Raw genomic sequence first — 13,669 nt, 5'->3', positions numbered from 1 at the left:
CAGAGTTTCTGTGGCTCCTTTCCAATGATCCCCAAGGAGACACACACCTTTTCTATCCTCTGTCCTTGGTCAGTCCCATCAAACAGCAGTTCTGAAGCTAACTTTCCTGGCTGTTCCAAACAGGACAGGCCCAGCAGTGAGATGATGATCATAGAACTCTAGAGCTATATTAGGTCATCAGACACTTCCTTGCTTTGCAAAGGAGGTAAGGTTGCCCGATTTAGTAGATAAGATGCAGAATGCCCAGTTGATTGGGAATTTCAGCTAAATGAGAAAAAAGATTTTAACCTATGTCCCAGTATTGCATGGGACATCCTTCCAAAGAATTTTTGTTGTTGTTGATCTGAAATTCAAATTTAACTGGGCTTCCTGTATTTTATCTGGCAACCCCATGAAGAGAGTTAGGTGCTAAGGGGGAAACTACTTAGGGTCACACATCTAGCCAGGCCTCAAAGCTAGGTCTGCTGGCTCCCAGCCACGGCCCCCCACCCCCACCGCATCTGCCCCAGCTGTGGGCTTTTCACACGAAGGGGAATGCTTGCTGGGCTGGGTGCCTCGGAGGCTGTCTGCTTCACAAAGGGATAACTACTGGCTGGGAGTCTCCAACAGGAGAAACAGAACACCCACACAGCGCAGGGGAGAGCGGGGTGGAGGTTAGGACTCCAGGCCATTTAGGTCCGAGTCCGGGCTGTTTTCCAAGGGAGGGTGATCACCCACCAGACATTTAACTGCTTTAAGGCCCAGGTTTTTTAACTATCAAATGCGCGCATTGGGACCTGTTTCCAAAGGGTCACTTTGAGGATTAGCTGAGCAGAGCAATTTCCGAAAAGCCGGCTGCTTGTCACCTACAGGGCACATTTTGGGTCTCCACAGTTTTTATCAGAACCCATGACGACGGAAGAGGAGCTTCGGTGCCTTGGAGCTGAGAAGCTCTACCTAAGCTTCCCCACCCCCGGCTCCCGAGGGGCTCGGGGCTGAATTCAGGCCCGGCCCACAAAGGCCCGACGGAGGGGTCCGGCCATCCTCGTTTACGGGAACTCACATCAGCGATCAATCATCCTTAATTTGTAACCGGGCAGTGTCCCGGGCCAGCCAATAGCCAAGACCGACCCCACCGCACACCCCACCTCCTTGACCCTGTGGGACTGTCCGCGCAGTCTGCTCTGAAGCTGTCCAGCCACCGGGAGTTTGGAGCAGGTTTGGTGATAGGGTGGGGGTGGGGGTTTGGGGAGTGGGGTGTCCTCATCTCCTCCTTTCCCTCCCCGAGTTTCCTGCCCCCCTTTCTATCTCTGAAAGTCTTCCACCGAAGACTTCTGTCCTACCCTCCGCCCCCACGTGCCCCTCTTCCCTGGGTGCCCCCGCTCCCGCCTGAGCTGTGGTGCCCAGCCCCCTCTGGACCTCCCCTGCCCCCGCTGCCTCTGGGCGTCATTGTCAGACTGAAGCAGGACTCTCTGGATGGAACAGATGGATGGAGACCCGGGCTTGGGAGGGGGAAGGAAGGGCCAGCGGGTGCCGGGAAAGGGAAGCAGTTCGGGGAAAACAAAATAGGGGGAGGAGCCTGGGAGAAGGTGGGCGGGGGAGGAGGAGGAGGGAATTCGCGCTTGGGGGCTAAGTCCCGGAATGGAATGGGGGCGGGCCCAGGGTGGTGGCTAGAGACCGGGGAGTGGAGAGGAGGCCCCCAGGACCCCAGGGCTCGGCGCTGACAACGCTGCCGGCTGGCTCCGCAGGTCCGGGCTGACGCCGCCGCCCAGATGGCCTCCACGCTGACCACGCTGACCCTCCTGCTGCTGTTGCTGCTGGCTGGGGTGAGTGGCCCCTTTGAGGGGGGCTGAGGATTAACCATTGTGGGCCCGGAGAATGAGGAGAGCGCCTCTTGGGATCAGCAAGTGTGGTCCTTGCACCGGGGTTCAGAGAGAGCGAGGCAAGAGCCGGGTTCTAATCCCGGCCCGCTGCCCAGCCGTTAGGGTGGCCTTGAGCAAGTCGCTTCTCCGAACCTACCGGTACTGGTTTATAAAGTGGAGAATAAAGCGGAAGGGTCAGAGAGAGCCAGGAGATGGACAGCATTCTGTGATCCAAGAGCAAGGGGTTGCAGCTGAGCTGTGCGGTGGGGCCCTGGCTGCAGAGACCTAAGTCCTTCCTGGGCTGCACCTGTCAAAACGCCAGGAAAGGCAGCTGACTCCTGGGTCTGGGTGGAGGGTTGGGGGAGGATCCCAGTGAGAGGTCCCAGTGGCTTCGGAGTCAGGAGGAAGGTGGACTCCTGCTTTGGCTGTCTGTTGAGGGTAGTGTGTGGAAGTTGGCATGGGGAGTGCCCTTAGAGAATCTGTAGGTGCTGCCAGCGGTTAGCGAGGGATCTAGAATCAGAGTGAGACGAGCCGCTTCCGGGAAACCCTGAGCTTGTTACTGTCTCAGTGTTGGTTTCTTTTATCAGTGAAATGGGATAATACGTGTTTTCTCAACCTAGAAACCATGACATTTGGGGGGTGGAAAATTCATTATGAGAGGCTATCCTGTGCATTGTAGGATGTTTTGCCCTACCCCGGTTTCACCCCACTAGATGCCATTAACATCTCTGCCCTACCCCCAATTCCCTTCCCTTTCCTGTGATAACCAAAAATGCCTCCAGGCATTGCCAAAAGTCTCCAGGGATTAAAATTGTCTCTGATTGAGAGCCACTGGTCTATACTATTTCTTCCTCCTTCCTTCCTCCCATCCCCTTCTGACTCACCCTTCCTTCCTTCTGTCCTTCCTTCTTTCCTTCCTTCCTTCCTTCCAGAATGCTGATGGTTTCCTATTATGGCTTGCAACCCACAGTTGGAAAAACTACTGTTCTCATGCAGAGGTCACAAGCTCAAACCTCTCTACTCGCCTGGCAGGTGAGCCAAGACAGGCAGACACTTAAAGAAATTGCAAGAACACGAATAAATGGCAATGGGCTCTCAGCTCCGAAGTCTGGGAAACAGCTGCCCTTATGGCAGCAATTCCTCAGTGATAACAGAGTCCCTGCCCGCCCCTTACCTCTGCCTCAACCCGCATTGGCTCCTGCATTGCCCCTTCTCCAGAGGAGCTAGTGGGTGGCAGCTTCAGGGCGTGTCCCTTACCCACCAGGCTTTCCCAGGAATCAGTCTCTGGTACAGGACTTTTTCCACATCCCCACCTTCCCTTCCTGCTTTGAGTGTGAGTGCTTTGAGAGTTTTTGACTGTGCTTCATGGTAGGAAAAATGAAACTCAGTTTCTTGAATCACAGGTTAGAGCCTCCTCAAGTCTGAATGTTACTAGCCCCAGCTCCACGGCAGAGAGCTGGCGAGAGGAAAGTGAAGGACAGATCTTGGAGGGAGAGATCACCAAGAATCCACCCACCGAACACACCGTGGGCTCTTCCACCTTGTCGCCAATCAACTCAACCATCGTAACAGCCAATACCACTCTTACAGCCACCACTGAGCCCTTCATCCAGTCCACTGTTCAACCCATCCAGCCCACTACTATGCCCCTCTGCCCAGAGCCTGTCACTTCCTGCTCTGAGTTGGAGACTCCTTGGGCAGAGTCTGAGTTGAGGGAGGCTTTGATAGACTTCTCTGTGAAGCTCTACCATGCCTTCTCAGCGACAAAGAAGGCAGAGACCAACATGGCCTTTTCTCCGTTCAGCATTGCCAGCCTCCTAACCCAGGTCCTGCTTGGTAAGAACCTAAGTTCTCTCCAGGTTGTATGTTGGACCCTCCCATGAGGGTCTCCAACCCAGATGCCTACAAAGCCATGCCTTGGGGGGAAGGCTATAAACCTGGGCTACTTTGGGGGGGGGGCGAGGTGAGCATTCATTTATTCCTTCACTTAACAGTGATTGAACAGGCTCTCTTGCTTACAAAACCCCATGGACTACACAGGAACATATAAAACAGGGTCCCAGTCCTCAGCCGTGTGTCAGGGTAAGGCAGCAAGGAAGATGAAACCATAAGCGATAGACAGAGTAAAGTCCTACTAATGCTGCTTACTGGCTGTGTGACCTTGGCAGGTTACTTAACTTATCTGAGCCTGAGTCCTCAGGTGTGAAATGGAGGTGGTTATACTTACTTCAAAACAGAAACTAGGGGTGCCTGGGTGGCTCAGTGGGTTAAACCTCTACCTTTGGCTCAGATCATGATCTCAGGGTCCTGGGATCGAGCCCACATCAGGCTCTCTGCTCACCAGGGAGCCTACTTCCCACACCCCCTGCCCCCCACCTGCCTCTCTGCCTACTTGTGATCTCTCTCACAATAAATAAATAAAATGCTTAAGAAGAAAGGAAAGAAGGAAGGAAGAAAGAAAGAAGGAAGAGCGTTTAGTGCCTGGCTTAGAGGGAGGTCAAAAAATGTTAATCCCCTGTCTTCCTGAGAGATGTTCCCATGGGATAAAGCTCTACCTACACTCTCCAGTTAGGAACCCCCCAAACTGCCAGGTGTCCCCTGGGAGGCATGCTGCAGTTGATTGACTTCGGCAGATTTCTTTATTGCCTAGAATGTATGGCTTGAATCTTGTCTCCCTTCTCCACTTAACTCTGGGATCCTGAGTGGAGCAGATCACTGACGCTCTTAAACCTCAGTTTCCTCATCTGTAAATAGGGAGAGTAATTACCCTTCTGTGAAAGGTAAGTATTGTGGAGATACAGTGAGCTCGTAGGGGAGGATCACTTGTGATGCCTGGAACCAAGTAAGTGCTCCGTGAGTTGTTTCTGTTACCACAGGGAAGATGGGCACAATAGATGTTTGATAATGAATAACGTAGGGGTATTGACTCTCCATGCTCTTTTGTGATGCTCTGATTTCTCCTCCTACCGGTGAGCTAGTGTCCCCGCCTGCAGTGTTAACCTGTGTAAACCCAAACCAACTCAACCGTCCTGTGAAACAGGCAGTGATTGGACTAGGCTTTCCGGGATGTGTGGGGTTGAAATTGGGTAGAAAACAGAGAGGATTCAAAGCCCTGGAAAAGCCTAACTGGGATAATTCATCATTCCCCCACCGCTTTCGTTCTGACCTCTGGATTGTCTTCAGAAACAGTTGTCCCCGCTCTGATGATTTGTGATCCCCTCCATAGCAGGAAATAACCCCACTCCCCCGACCCATGCCAGCCTGGTCCCTCCATCCTTGTCCTAATGACAGGTGTCATGTCCAGTCCTCCAACCCCCTCCTGCCGCTCCCCCCTGCCCCGCAATTTTTCCTCATTTCTGCCCTTTGTTGCAGGGGCTGGGGACAGCACCAAGAGAAACCTGGAGAGCCTCCTCTCCTACCCCGAGGACTTTTCCTGTGTCCACCAGGCCCTGAGGGCTTTCACATCCAAAGGATTCACCGTAGTCTCTCAGCTCTTCCACAGCCCAGGTGAGCACCCCGGGAAAGGCCAGCGGCTGCCCAGCAGGACTTTGAGAGGACTCTGAGGAGGACCCGATGCCTCAGAAAGAGGGGAAAGAGGACAGAGGGCATGTTAGAGCTAGGACATCAAGGATGGACTGCGGAACAGGTAAGGGCCTCAGCAGGAATGTCCTTTGGCTCCGGGAGAGCAGGATGGCCCAGACCTTGGGCAAGTCGTTTCCATTCATCAGTGCTGGTTAAAATAAGAATGTCCTTCTGCTTTCATTCATCGGTAGAACCGGAGAGCTCAAGATAAATGGTGTTTTGTTAACCTGGCTCAGCGGAATCTTGAGGCTTCTAGTTTTTGTACTTTCGTGTTCTATGAATTTCTGGTCATTTACATGTATTACATTATTAAGATATAATGAGATTAATGAGCTTCCAAAATGATCTGATACAGGTATTTTCAAATTTTCTTCCCCAGAGCCCTGGGGTTCTACTGAGCAGCCTCAGGAGTCATGATGGGAGCCCAGGGGCATGGGGGAGGCCGAGTGGGTGTGGGGGTACCACTTCCTATGGGAAGCAGGTAGAGCCAGGTGGGCTCTGAGCCCTCACCCAGCCTCAACCAGAGCCCTTTTTTTTTTTTTTTTTTTTTAAAGATTTGTTTATTTATTTGACAGACAGAGATCACAAGTAGGCAGAGAGGCAGGCAGCGAGAGAGAGAGGAGGAAGCAGGCTCCCCGCTGAGCAGAGAGCCCGATGCGGGGCTCGATCCCAGGACCCTGGGATCATGACCTGAGCCGAAGGCAGAGGCTTTAACCCACTGAGCCACCCAGGCGCCCCAACCAGAGCCCTTTTAACCGTGGGCTTCAGACATGACTATTTCAGGATAGTTCTGCTCCTTAAAAAGGTTTGAAAGCTAAAGATCTCGTCTGCTCCCTCTTTATTTTATTTATTTATTTTTAAAAGATTTTATTTGTCAGAGAGCATAAGCAGGGGGAGCGGCGGGCAGATGGAGAAGCAGGCTCCCTGCCGAGCAGGGCGCCCGATGTGGGGCTCCACCAGGACCCTGGGATCATGACCTGAGCCAAAGGAAGACATGAAACCAACTGAGCCACCCAGGTGTCCCTGCCCCCCTTCTTTAAAAGGAAAAAAATTTTTCCTGTTGTTTTTTTTTTTTAACTATAAAATCAATATCATTCATTGTAGAAAACAGAAGACAGGGACGCCTGCGTGGCTCAGTCAGTTAAGCGGCTGCCTTTGGCTCAGGTCATGATCCCACGGTCCTGGGATGCAGCCCCACATCAGGCTCTCTGCTCAGCAGGGAAACTGCTTCTCCCTCTGCCTGCTTCTCCACCTGCTTGTGCTCTCTCTCTCTCTGACAAATAAATACAATCATAAACAAACAAACAAACAAAAAACAAACCAGAAAACATAGGGAGGAAGAAGGAGGAGGAGGGGGGGGGGAACAAAAAACTCACCAGCCTGGTTCTCTTAAAATAAATACCCTCTTTTAGAGATGGGAAAAATCTGTGTCAGAGGTGTTCAAGAAACACTGTGTTTACTTATTTGCTAGAAATCAACTTAATCCTCTGTCTTGATAGATTGCTAGAGAATACAACTGCATTCGATATTATCTATGCAGTCCAGGAACAATTTCTTTCAAACACTGTTTTCTTTAGTGGACTTGACCTTTGGAGAACAAAAGCCAGGAAGTCTTGCCATGAGCTTCCGCTGAGGCTGAGAAGCAGAGTGGGTTCCCTGCTGAATTAAGGGAAGAAACAAGGGAAAACACTGGCAGATGGAAGTTAGTATCTGAGTTATTTCATCAAGCCACAGGTGCACTGCAAGGAGAGACAGCCAGGGCCTGGGAGGGGTCCTGCCCTAAGTCCAGGGCTTGCTTTCTCGGGGCCTCAGTTGCCGTATCTGTAAGAGGAGTGGGCTGGACCCCGGCTCCAACCTGCTGTGCTCACTGCAGAGAGCTAAAAGCAGTAGGAAACACGCTCCCTCCCATCCTCTTAGAAGGGAGAGAATGTCTGGGGGACTCATGCTTCCCTCTCTCCACCTGCTCCCTTCCCCTAGACCTGGTCCTACGGGACGGCTTTGTGAATGCCTCTCAGAGCCTGTACGGCAGCAGCCCCAGAGTCCTAGGAAATGACAGTGATATCAACACGGAGCTCATCAATGCCTGGGTGGCAGAGAACACCAACCACAAGATCACACGGCTGCTGGAAAGTCTGCCCTCTGACACCCGCCTTGTCCTCCTCAATGCCGTCTACCTGAATGGTAAGGGAGCCCTGGACCCAGTGGTCTTTCCCTCCCGTGTCCTTTCTCTCCTGGCTTCAAAGCCCACCCAACCCCGAATTCTACACCTGGATCCCACTGAGCCCGGCCCACCCCCTTCCAATGGGGCTTTTCAATCCTCTTCATCCTTTCTCACCTGCATTAGAGTAACCCTCTCTCTCCTTCCCTCTAGCCAAGTGGAAGAAAACATTTGATCCAAAAAGAACCTCGATGGAGCCCTTTTACCTCAAATCCTCTGTGATAAAAGTGTCGATGATGAACAGCAAGAAATACCCTGTGGCTCATTTCACTGACCCGACCTTGAAGGCCAGGGTATGTTCTCGGCCCTTCCCACTCTTGTCTCAGAGCCTCTGGTGGGTCCTGATGTCTTTCCTGCTATGGCCCCATCACTTTGGGGTATTAACACCCTTACGAATTCATCATTTCTACTCCTTCCATCTGTATTTCTACCCTGTCTTTTGTGCTTCTCCCCTCTCTAGCTTGGCCGAGGCAGGCATTGTTTATTTTAGGCTGGAGAGCAGGATTCTATAAAGTTTCTTCATCTCTACCGCGTCAAACGGCCAGAAGTGAGTCTGTTCATCTGTATCTCTTTCCTGTCAACCCACCAGGAGCCCCTGGTGGCTTGGCAAGTCCTGTGTGTATGTGTGCCCGTGTACAGTATGCATGCGTGGGTGTACCCGTGGCTGGGAAGGTGTAGACATGTGTGCATGTATGTGGTAGGTGTAGACGCATATACCCTTGGTAAATGACTTACGTTCCTTCGCAGAAATTGAGCGGTAAAATTTCAACGGGTGGGGAGGGAGGGAAGATTGACTGTGGAGCCCAGAAGATTTTAATTATTTCTATATATATCTAGATATTTCTGCCTTGTTAGGACAATAAGACACAGATTTAGGAGATAGAAAACACTGGGAGAATACCCAGTGGTTTAGTGCCAGGCTTGGTCCACCTTGGGAGGGAGATTTCCCTTTTTCCTCTGCCTGGACCCTTTCTCACTCATATTGTCACATAACTTGATCCTTCTGCACTCCTGGGTGTCAGGTCAAAGGTCACCTCAATGGCGAGAACTTCCTGCTTCTTTTTTTCTTTTTTAAGATTTTATTTATTTATTTGACACAGAGAGGGAGATCACAAGTAGGCAGAGAGGCAGGCAGAGAGAGAGGGGGAAGCAGGCTCCCGGCTGAGCAGAGACCCTGACCCTAGGACCCTGGATCATGACCTGAGCCAAAAAGCAGAGGCTTAACCCACTGAGCCACCCGGAGCCCTGAGAACTTCCTGCTTCTTAAAGTGGCCCCCACCTCACCCTGAAACATTGCCCTGTTTGGTTATGTTCATGGTACTTATCATTATCAGAAATTAGGTTGTTTATTTGCTTATTTTATTTTATTTTATTTTTTTTTAAAGATTTTATTTACTCGTTTAACAGACAGAGATCACAAGTAGGCAGAGAGGCAGGCAGAGAGAGAGGAGGAAGCAGGCTCCCCGCTGAGCAGAGAGCCCGACGCGGGGCTCGATCCCAGGACCCCGAGACCATGACCTGAGCCGAAGGCAGAGGCCTCAACCCACTGAGCCACCCAGGCGCCCCTATTTGCTTATTTTATTACAATATTGTTTGTCTCCCTGAGATATTGTCTCTCCCCTGGGAACAGAAACCTCACCTGCCTTGTTTCCTATCCCTGGGGGCCCAGAACAATACCACATGTAATAAGTGCTCATTATAGGTTTGCTGAATAAATGGATGAAATCATTGGAGGGTGGTGAAGGGTACAACCCACTTAGAGGTGCCCAGGAAGGCTTCAGAGAAAAGGTTACCTCTGACTGTTCTGAATCATTCATGCACCTTTCCACCCACCCGTCTATGCCTATCCGATGTAGCTGACCACTCCTAACTAACAGAACCAGAATGGCATGGGTAAGTTTAATGTACTTGATTTTCTTTTGAAGCATGTCAGCTACCCATCAGAGCTGAATTACAGCCCTGCTTTGCCGTATCTTCCAAGCATCAAAGGCTGCTGTGAAATAAAAATTAAATTCAAAGGGTAGATCACCTTTCCACCAGCATCCCAATATCCTTCTCCCATTTAATTATCCTATACCTTTTCGCTTCAAAGCATAAAACTAGTATGTCTGATTTCTCTTAAAAATTATAAGCACTATTTTGAATAGCGGACACGCAGATTACCCTCAGGTACCCTGATGTTAATGCTGTGGAGTTGGGGGGCATCTGGGGGACTCAGTCAGTTACACATCTGCCTTTTCGGCTCAGGTCATGATCACAGGGTCCTGGGATGGAGCCCCGGATAGAGCTCCCTGCTCAGTGGGGAGCCTGCTTCTCCCTCTCCCTCTGCTCCTCCCCCTGCTCATGCTCTCAAGCTCTCTCTCTCTCAAAAAGGGAATTTAAAAAAAAAAATACTATGGAGTTGGTTTACTTTGTCATAGCCGTACTTAATTCTGAATCTTTCTGGGACTTAAGAGCATTTACTCAACCAAGGAGGTTAGATTTACCAACTCTGGTATGGTCCGGTTACCGGCTGGAAGTCAAAACCGCAACATGGTAACCTTTTGGTCCGAGATTCAAGGTCAGTGCACAGAACCTATTGGCACTGTTGACATTTTGGATTAGATTATTCTTTGTTAGGAGGACGATTGCTGAGCATCGTGCAGGATTTAGCTTCATCCCTGTCTTCTTTTTTTTTTTTTTTTAAGGTTTTATTTATTTATTTGACAGAGAGAGGGATCACAAGTAGGCAGAGAGGCAGGCAGAGAGAGGCGGGGGAGGGGGGGGGAAGCAGGCTCCCCGCTGAGCAGAGAGCCCAATGCGGGGCTCGATCCCAGGACCCTGAGATCATGACCTGAGCCAAAAGCAGAGGCTTAACCCATGGAGCCACCCAGGGGCCCCTCATCCCTATCTTCTATCCACTAGAAAACAGCAGCCCTGTGAGTCCCCTCTCCTCCAGTTGTGACAACCAGAAAGTTTCTAGACATTGTCAAGTGTCCACTGGGGCAAATTGAAAACCCCTATATATTAGACCCATGGGTCCTATACCTGTGTCATACTTTTGTCTGACCACCAGTTGGAAGTCCTTTTAATGGCAAGCTTGAAAGGATTAGCTAGGATTGGCTTGTCTACAATCTCGAATGCTACACCAAGACATTTATACTTAATCTTGTAGGCTGTAAAGAGCCATCAAAAGTCTTTAAAAGGGGGCGCCTGGGTGGCTCAGTGGGTTAAAGCCTGCCTTCAGCTTGGGTCGTGGTCCTGGGGTCCTGGGACCGAGCCCCATATCAGGCTCCCTGCTCGGCGGGGAGCCTGCTTCCTCCTCTCTGCCTGTCTCTCTGCCTACTTGTGATCTCTGTCTGTCAAATAAATAAATAAAATCTTAAAAAAAAAAAAAGTCTTTAAAAGGACCAGGGCCCCTGGCAGGCTTGGTTGGTAGACCATGCGACTCTTGATCTTGGCATTATAGGTTCAAAACCCCACATTGGGTGTAGAGATTACTTGAAAATAAAATCTTTTTTTTTTTTTTTAAGATTTTATTTATTTACTTGAGAGAGAGAAAGAGAGCGCGCGCACAAGTTGTGAGAAGGGCAGAGGGAGAGGGAGGAACAGGCTCCCTGCTGAGCAGGGATCCAGTGTGGGGCTTGATCCCAGGACCCTGGGATCACGACCTGAGCCGAAGCAGACGCTCAACCAACTGAGCTACCCAGGTGCCCCTGCCTGTTACACACTTTATGCACAGCACACTGGAAGGGGAAAGAACAGGGTTCAGATAGATCCAGTCACTTGCCTGTATTACCTAGCTAGTCAGAAGTAGAGTCAGGGTGCCATCCTCGGCCTGTGTGATAAGAAAGCCATACTCCTTCCTCCGTATCTCATGTGCATGGGATTAGACCAGCACTGTCCACCCAGCTGCCATCCCCATTTTGTCATAAAGCTTGGGAGCCCAGGACCAGCTGTGGCTTGTTGTGATAGCATGAACGGTGGCAGCAGACAGAAGATAAGCCTTGGGACTTAGGGGGTGGGATCCAGGAGAGCTGGGGTAGGAAGACGGATAAGGTGCATCTCTTGTTCTCCAGGTGGGGCAGCTGCAGCTCTCCCACAACCTGAGCTTGGTGATCCTGATGCCTCAGAGCATGAAACACCATCTCGAAGAACTGGAGAAGGCTCTCAACCCCACTATCTTCAAGGCCATCATGAAGAAGCTGGAGATGAGCAAGTTCCAGCCCACCCTCCTGACGCTGCCCCGCATCAAAGTGAAGAGCAACCAGGACATGCTGACCATCATGGAGAAACTGAGTGAGCCCTGGCAGCTCGGGATTGCTCCTAGGCTGTTGGGGGTGGGGGTGGGGGGCTGACCTTAAAGCGTGATTTAGCTCTCTCTAGAGTATGGTATACACCCATAATGTCAGGTCGTGCCTCAGTCCCGTGAGTTACAGGGGAGAGTGCTGTTATCCCATTGGATCGTTGAGGAAAGTGAGACATGAAATTTACCTGACTTACCCAAGGTCCCTTGGGCTGGTTAGAAGTGAGCAAGAACACCAGCCCAGGTCTCCAACTTGACTGTTGCCATCATGGTTCATTGTGACAAAGACACTGGGACAAGTGACCAGGATGGGTCATAGACACTCCTTCCCCAGGACCATTCATAACACTCAGCCACCTCGTGGGCTATGCAAGAAGCTGTCTGGATGATGCAGTCTGGACCCTTCTGAGTTTGGAGGAGGCAACACTCTATTACCTAACCTTTGGCCTCACTTCCTGATCTTGACCTCATGTCCTGATGTACCACTTCATTTTCTACGATAGAACTTGACTCTCTGATGGATGAACTGGTTTCCTAGTCTATGACATTACATCCTTGTATATGACCTCATTTGATAAAACATGACCTTTTTCTGATACATGACCTCACTTCTGGGGTCCTTGGAAACAAGGACATCATTTTTCAGGGTTCTTTGGAGGGTCGGCAAGGCCTCTTACCTCTTTAGAAAAGGTAGGGGTGGGAATGAAGACGGGCCCACTGATAGAGGATCCCATGAACTGTACCAGAAGGACAATGTATAACATGACAAGCAGGGGAGGAGGACGAAGAGAACACTGGGACTTGGGACCAATTCCGAAAATTTAGGACAGATGTCTCCAGTAGCTGAAGCTTTCATGTTGGTCTGCCTTTTCCTTTTTCTTTTAAAGTAATCTCTACACCCAGCATGGGGCTCGAACCCACAACCCTGAGATCAAGAGTCGCAGGCTCCTCCCACTGAGCCAGGCAGGCGCCCCTCCTGCTGCTCTTTGACTCTTTGTTTTTTGTCTTGGTTATGCTCTAGAATTCTTTGACTTTCTTTACGACCTCAACCTGTGCGGGCTGACCGAGGACATGGATCTTCAGGTTTCCGCGATGCAGCACCAGACCACGCTGGAGCTCACGGAGTCTGGGGTGGAGGCGGCGGCGGCCTCGGTGATTTCCGTGGCCCGCAATTTGCTGGTCTTCGAAGTACAGCAGCCCTTCCTCTTCCTGCTCTGGGACCAGCGGCACAGGTTCCCTGTCTTCATGGGGCGGGTGTATGACCCCCGGGTCTGAGACCCGCAGGGCACCAGGCTAAGGCAAGCTGTCCCCCTCCAGCCTCGCTCTCCCAGGGGCAGCCCTGCCTAGACTGGCCCCACAGCCACCTCCCGCCCTAGGTGTCCCCCCGCTCTTCACGTGAAGGGCTCACTCGGGGTCTGGTGAAGGGACCTACTTCTGTCATCCCTTCCCTGTGGTTCCCCAAAGCACTTTTCACAGCTTCATCTGGTTCAAGTTCACCAGACTCTACAAATAAAACCTGGCAGACCATGACTTCCTCTCTTGCTTACCTTTCAATTTTAGAGGACGGGGACAACCATGGCCCCTGTAAAAGCTAGTATTGCTGTGTAACAAGTCACTCTCAATTTAGTGGCTTAAAATAGCAACCATTTGTTATGGCATGTAAGTCTTGGGATTGGCTGAGTGGTCTTGCTGACCTGGTTCGACCTGGCTGACCTTCCCTGGGCTTCCTCATGCATCTGTAAT

The 13,669-nt window shown here is 51.0% G+C and overlaps 1 protein-coding gene across 1 annotated transcript; it reads left to right on the top strand.

The window, feature by feature from the left end:
- Positions 1-625: 625 nt before the first annotated feature.
- On the top strand, positions 626-13,456 carry SERPING1 (serpin family G member 1). The gene is made up of 8 exons (XM_080816514.1): positions 626-1,197; positions 1,728-1,805; positions 3,245-3,677; positions 5,214-5,348; positions 7,401-7,604; positions 7,795-7,934; positions 11,700-11,919; positions 12,948-13,456. Exons 2-8 carry the CDS (start codon positions 1,752-1,754, stop codon positions 13,199-13,201), a joined length of 1,440 nt encoding a protein of 479 aa, XP_080672640.1. The 5' UTR covers positions 626-1,197; positions 1,728-1,751; the 3' UTR covers positions 13,202-13,456.
- Positions 13,457-13,669: the final 213 nt, after the last annotated feature.

This window comes from Martes martes (genome assembly GCF_963455335.1).
Source record: "Martes martes genome assembly, chromosome: 10".
Lineage (NCBI taxonomy): Eukaryota > Metazoa > Chordata > Mammalia > Carnivora > Mustelidae > Martes > Martes martes.
The sequence above is the reverse complement of the archived record's forward strand: the minus strand, read 5'-3'. Positions and strand labels throughout refer to the sequence as shown.

Excerpts from the sequence above, each read along its gene's own strand:
- SERPING1 (XM_080816514.1), top strand. The coding sequence starts at position 1,752 with ATGGCCTCCACGCTGACCACGCTGACCCTCCTGCTGCTGTTGCTGCTG. Across the intron at positions 3,678-5,213 it reads CCTAACCCAGGTCCTGCTTG|GGGCTGGGGACAGCACCAAG; the intron begins GTAAGAACCTAA and ends CCTTTGTTGCAG. Across the intron at positions 11,920-12,947 it reads GACCATCATGGAGAAACTGA|AATTCTTTGACTTTCTTTAC; the intron begins GTGAGCCCTGGC and ends GTTATGCTCTAG.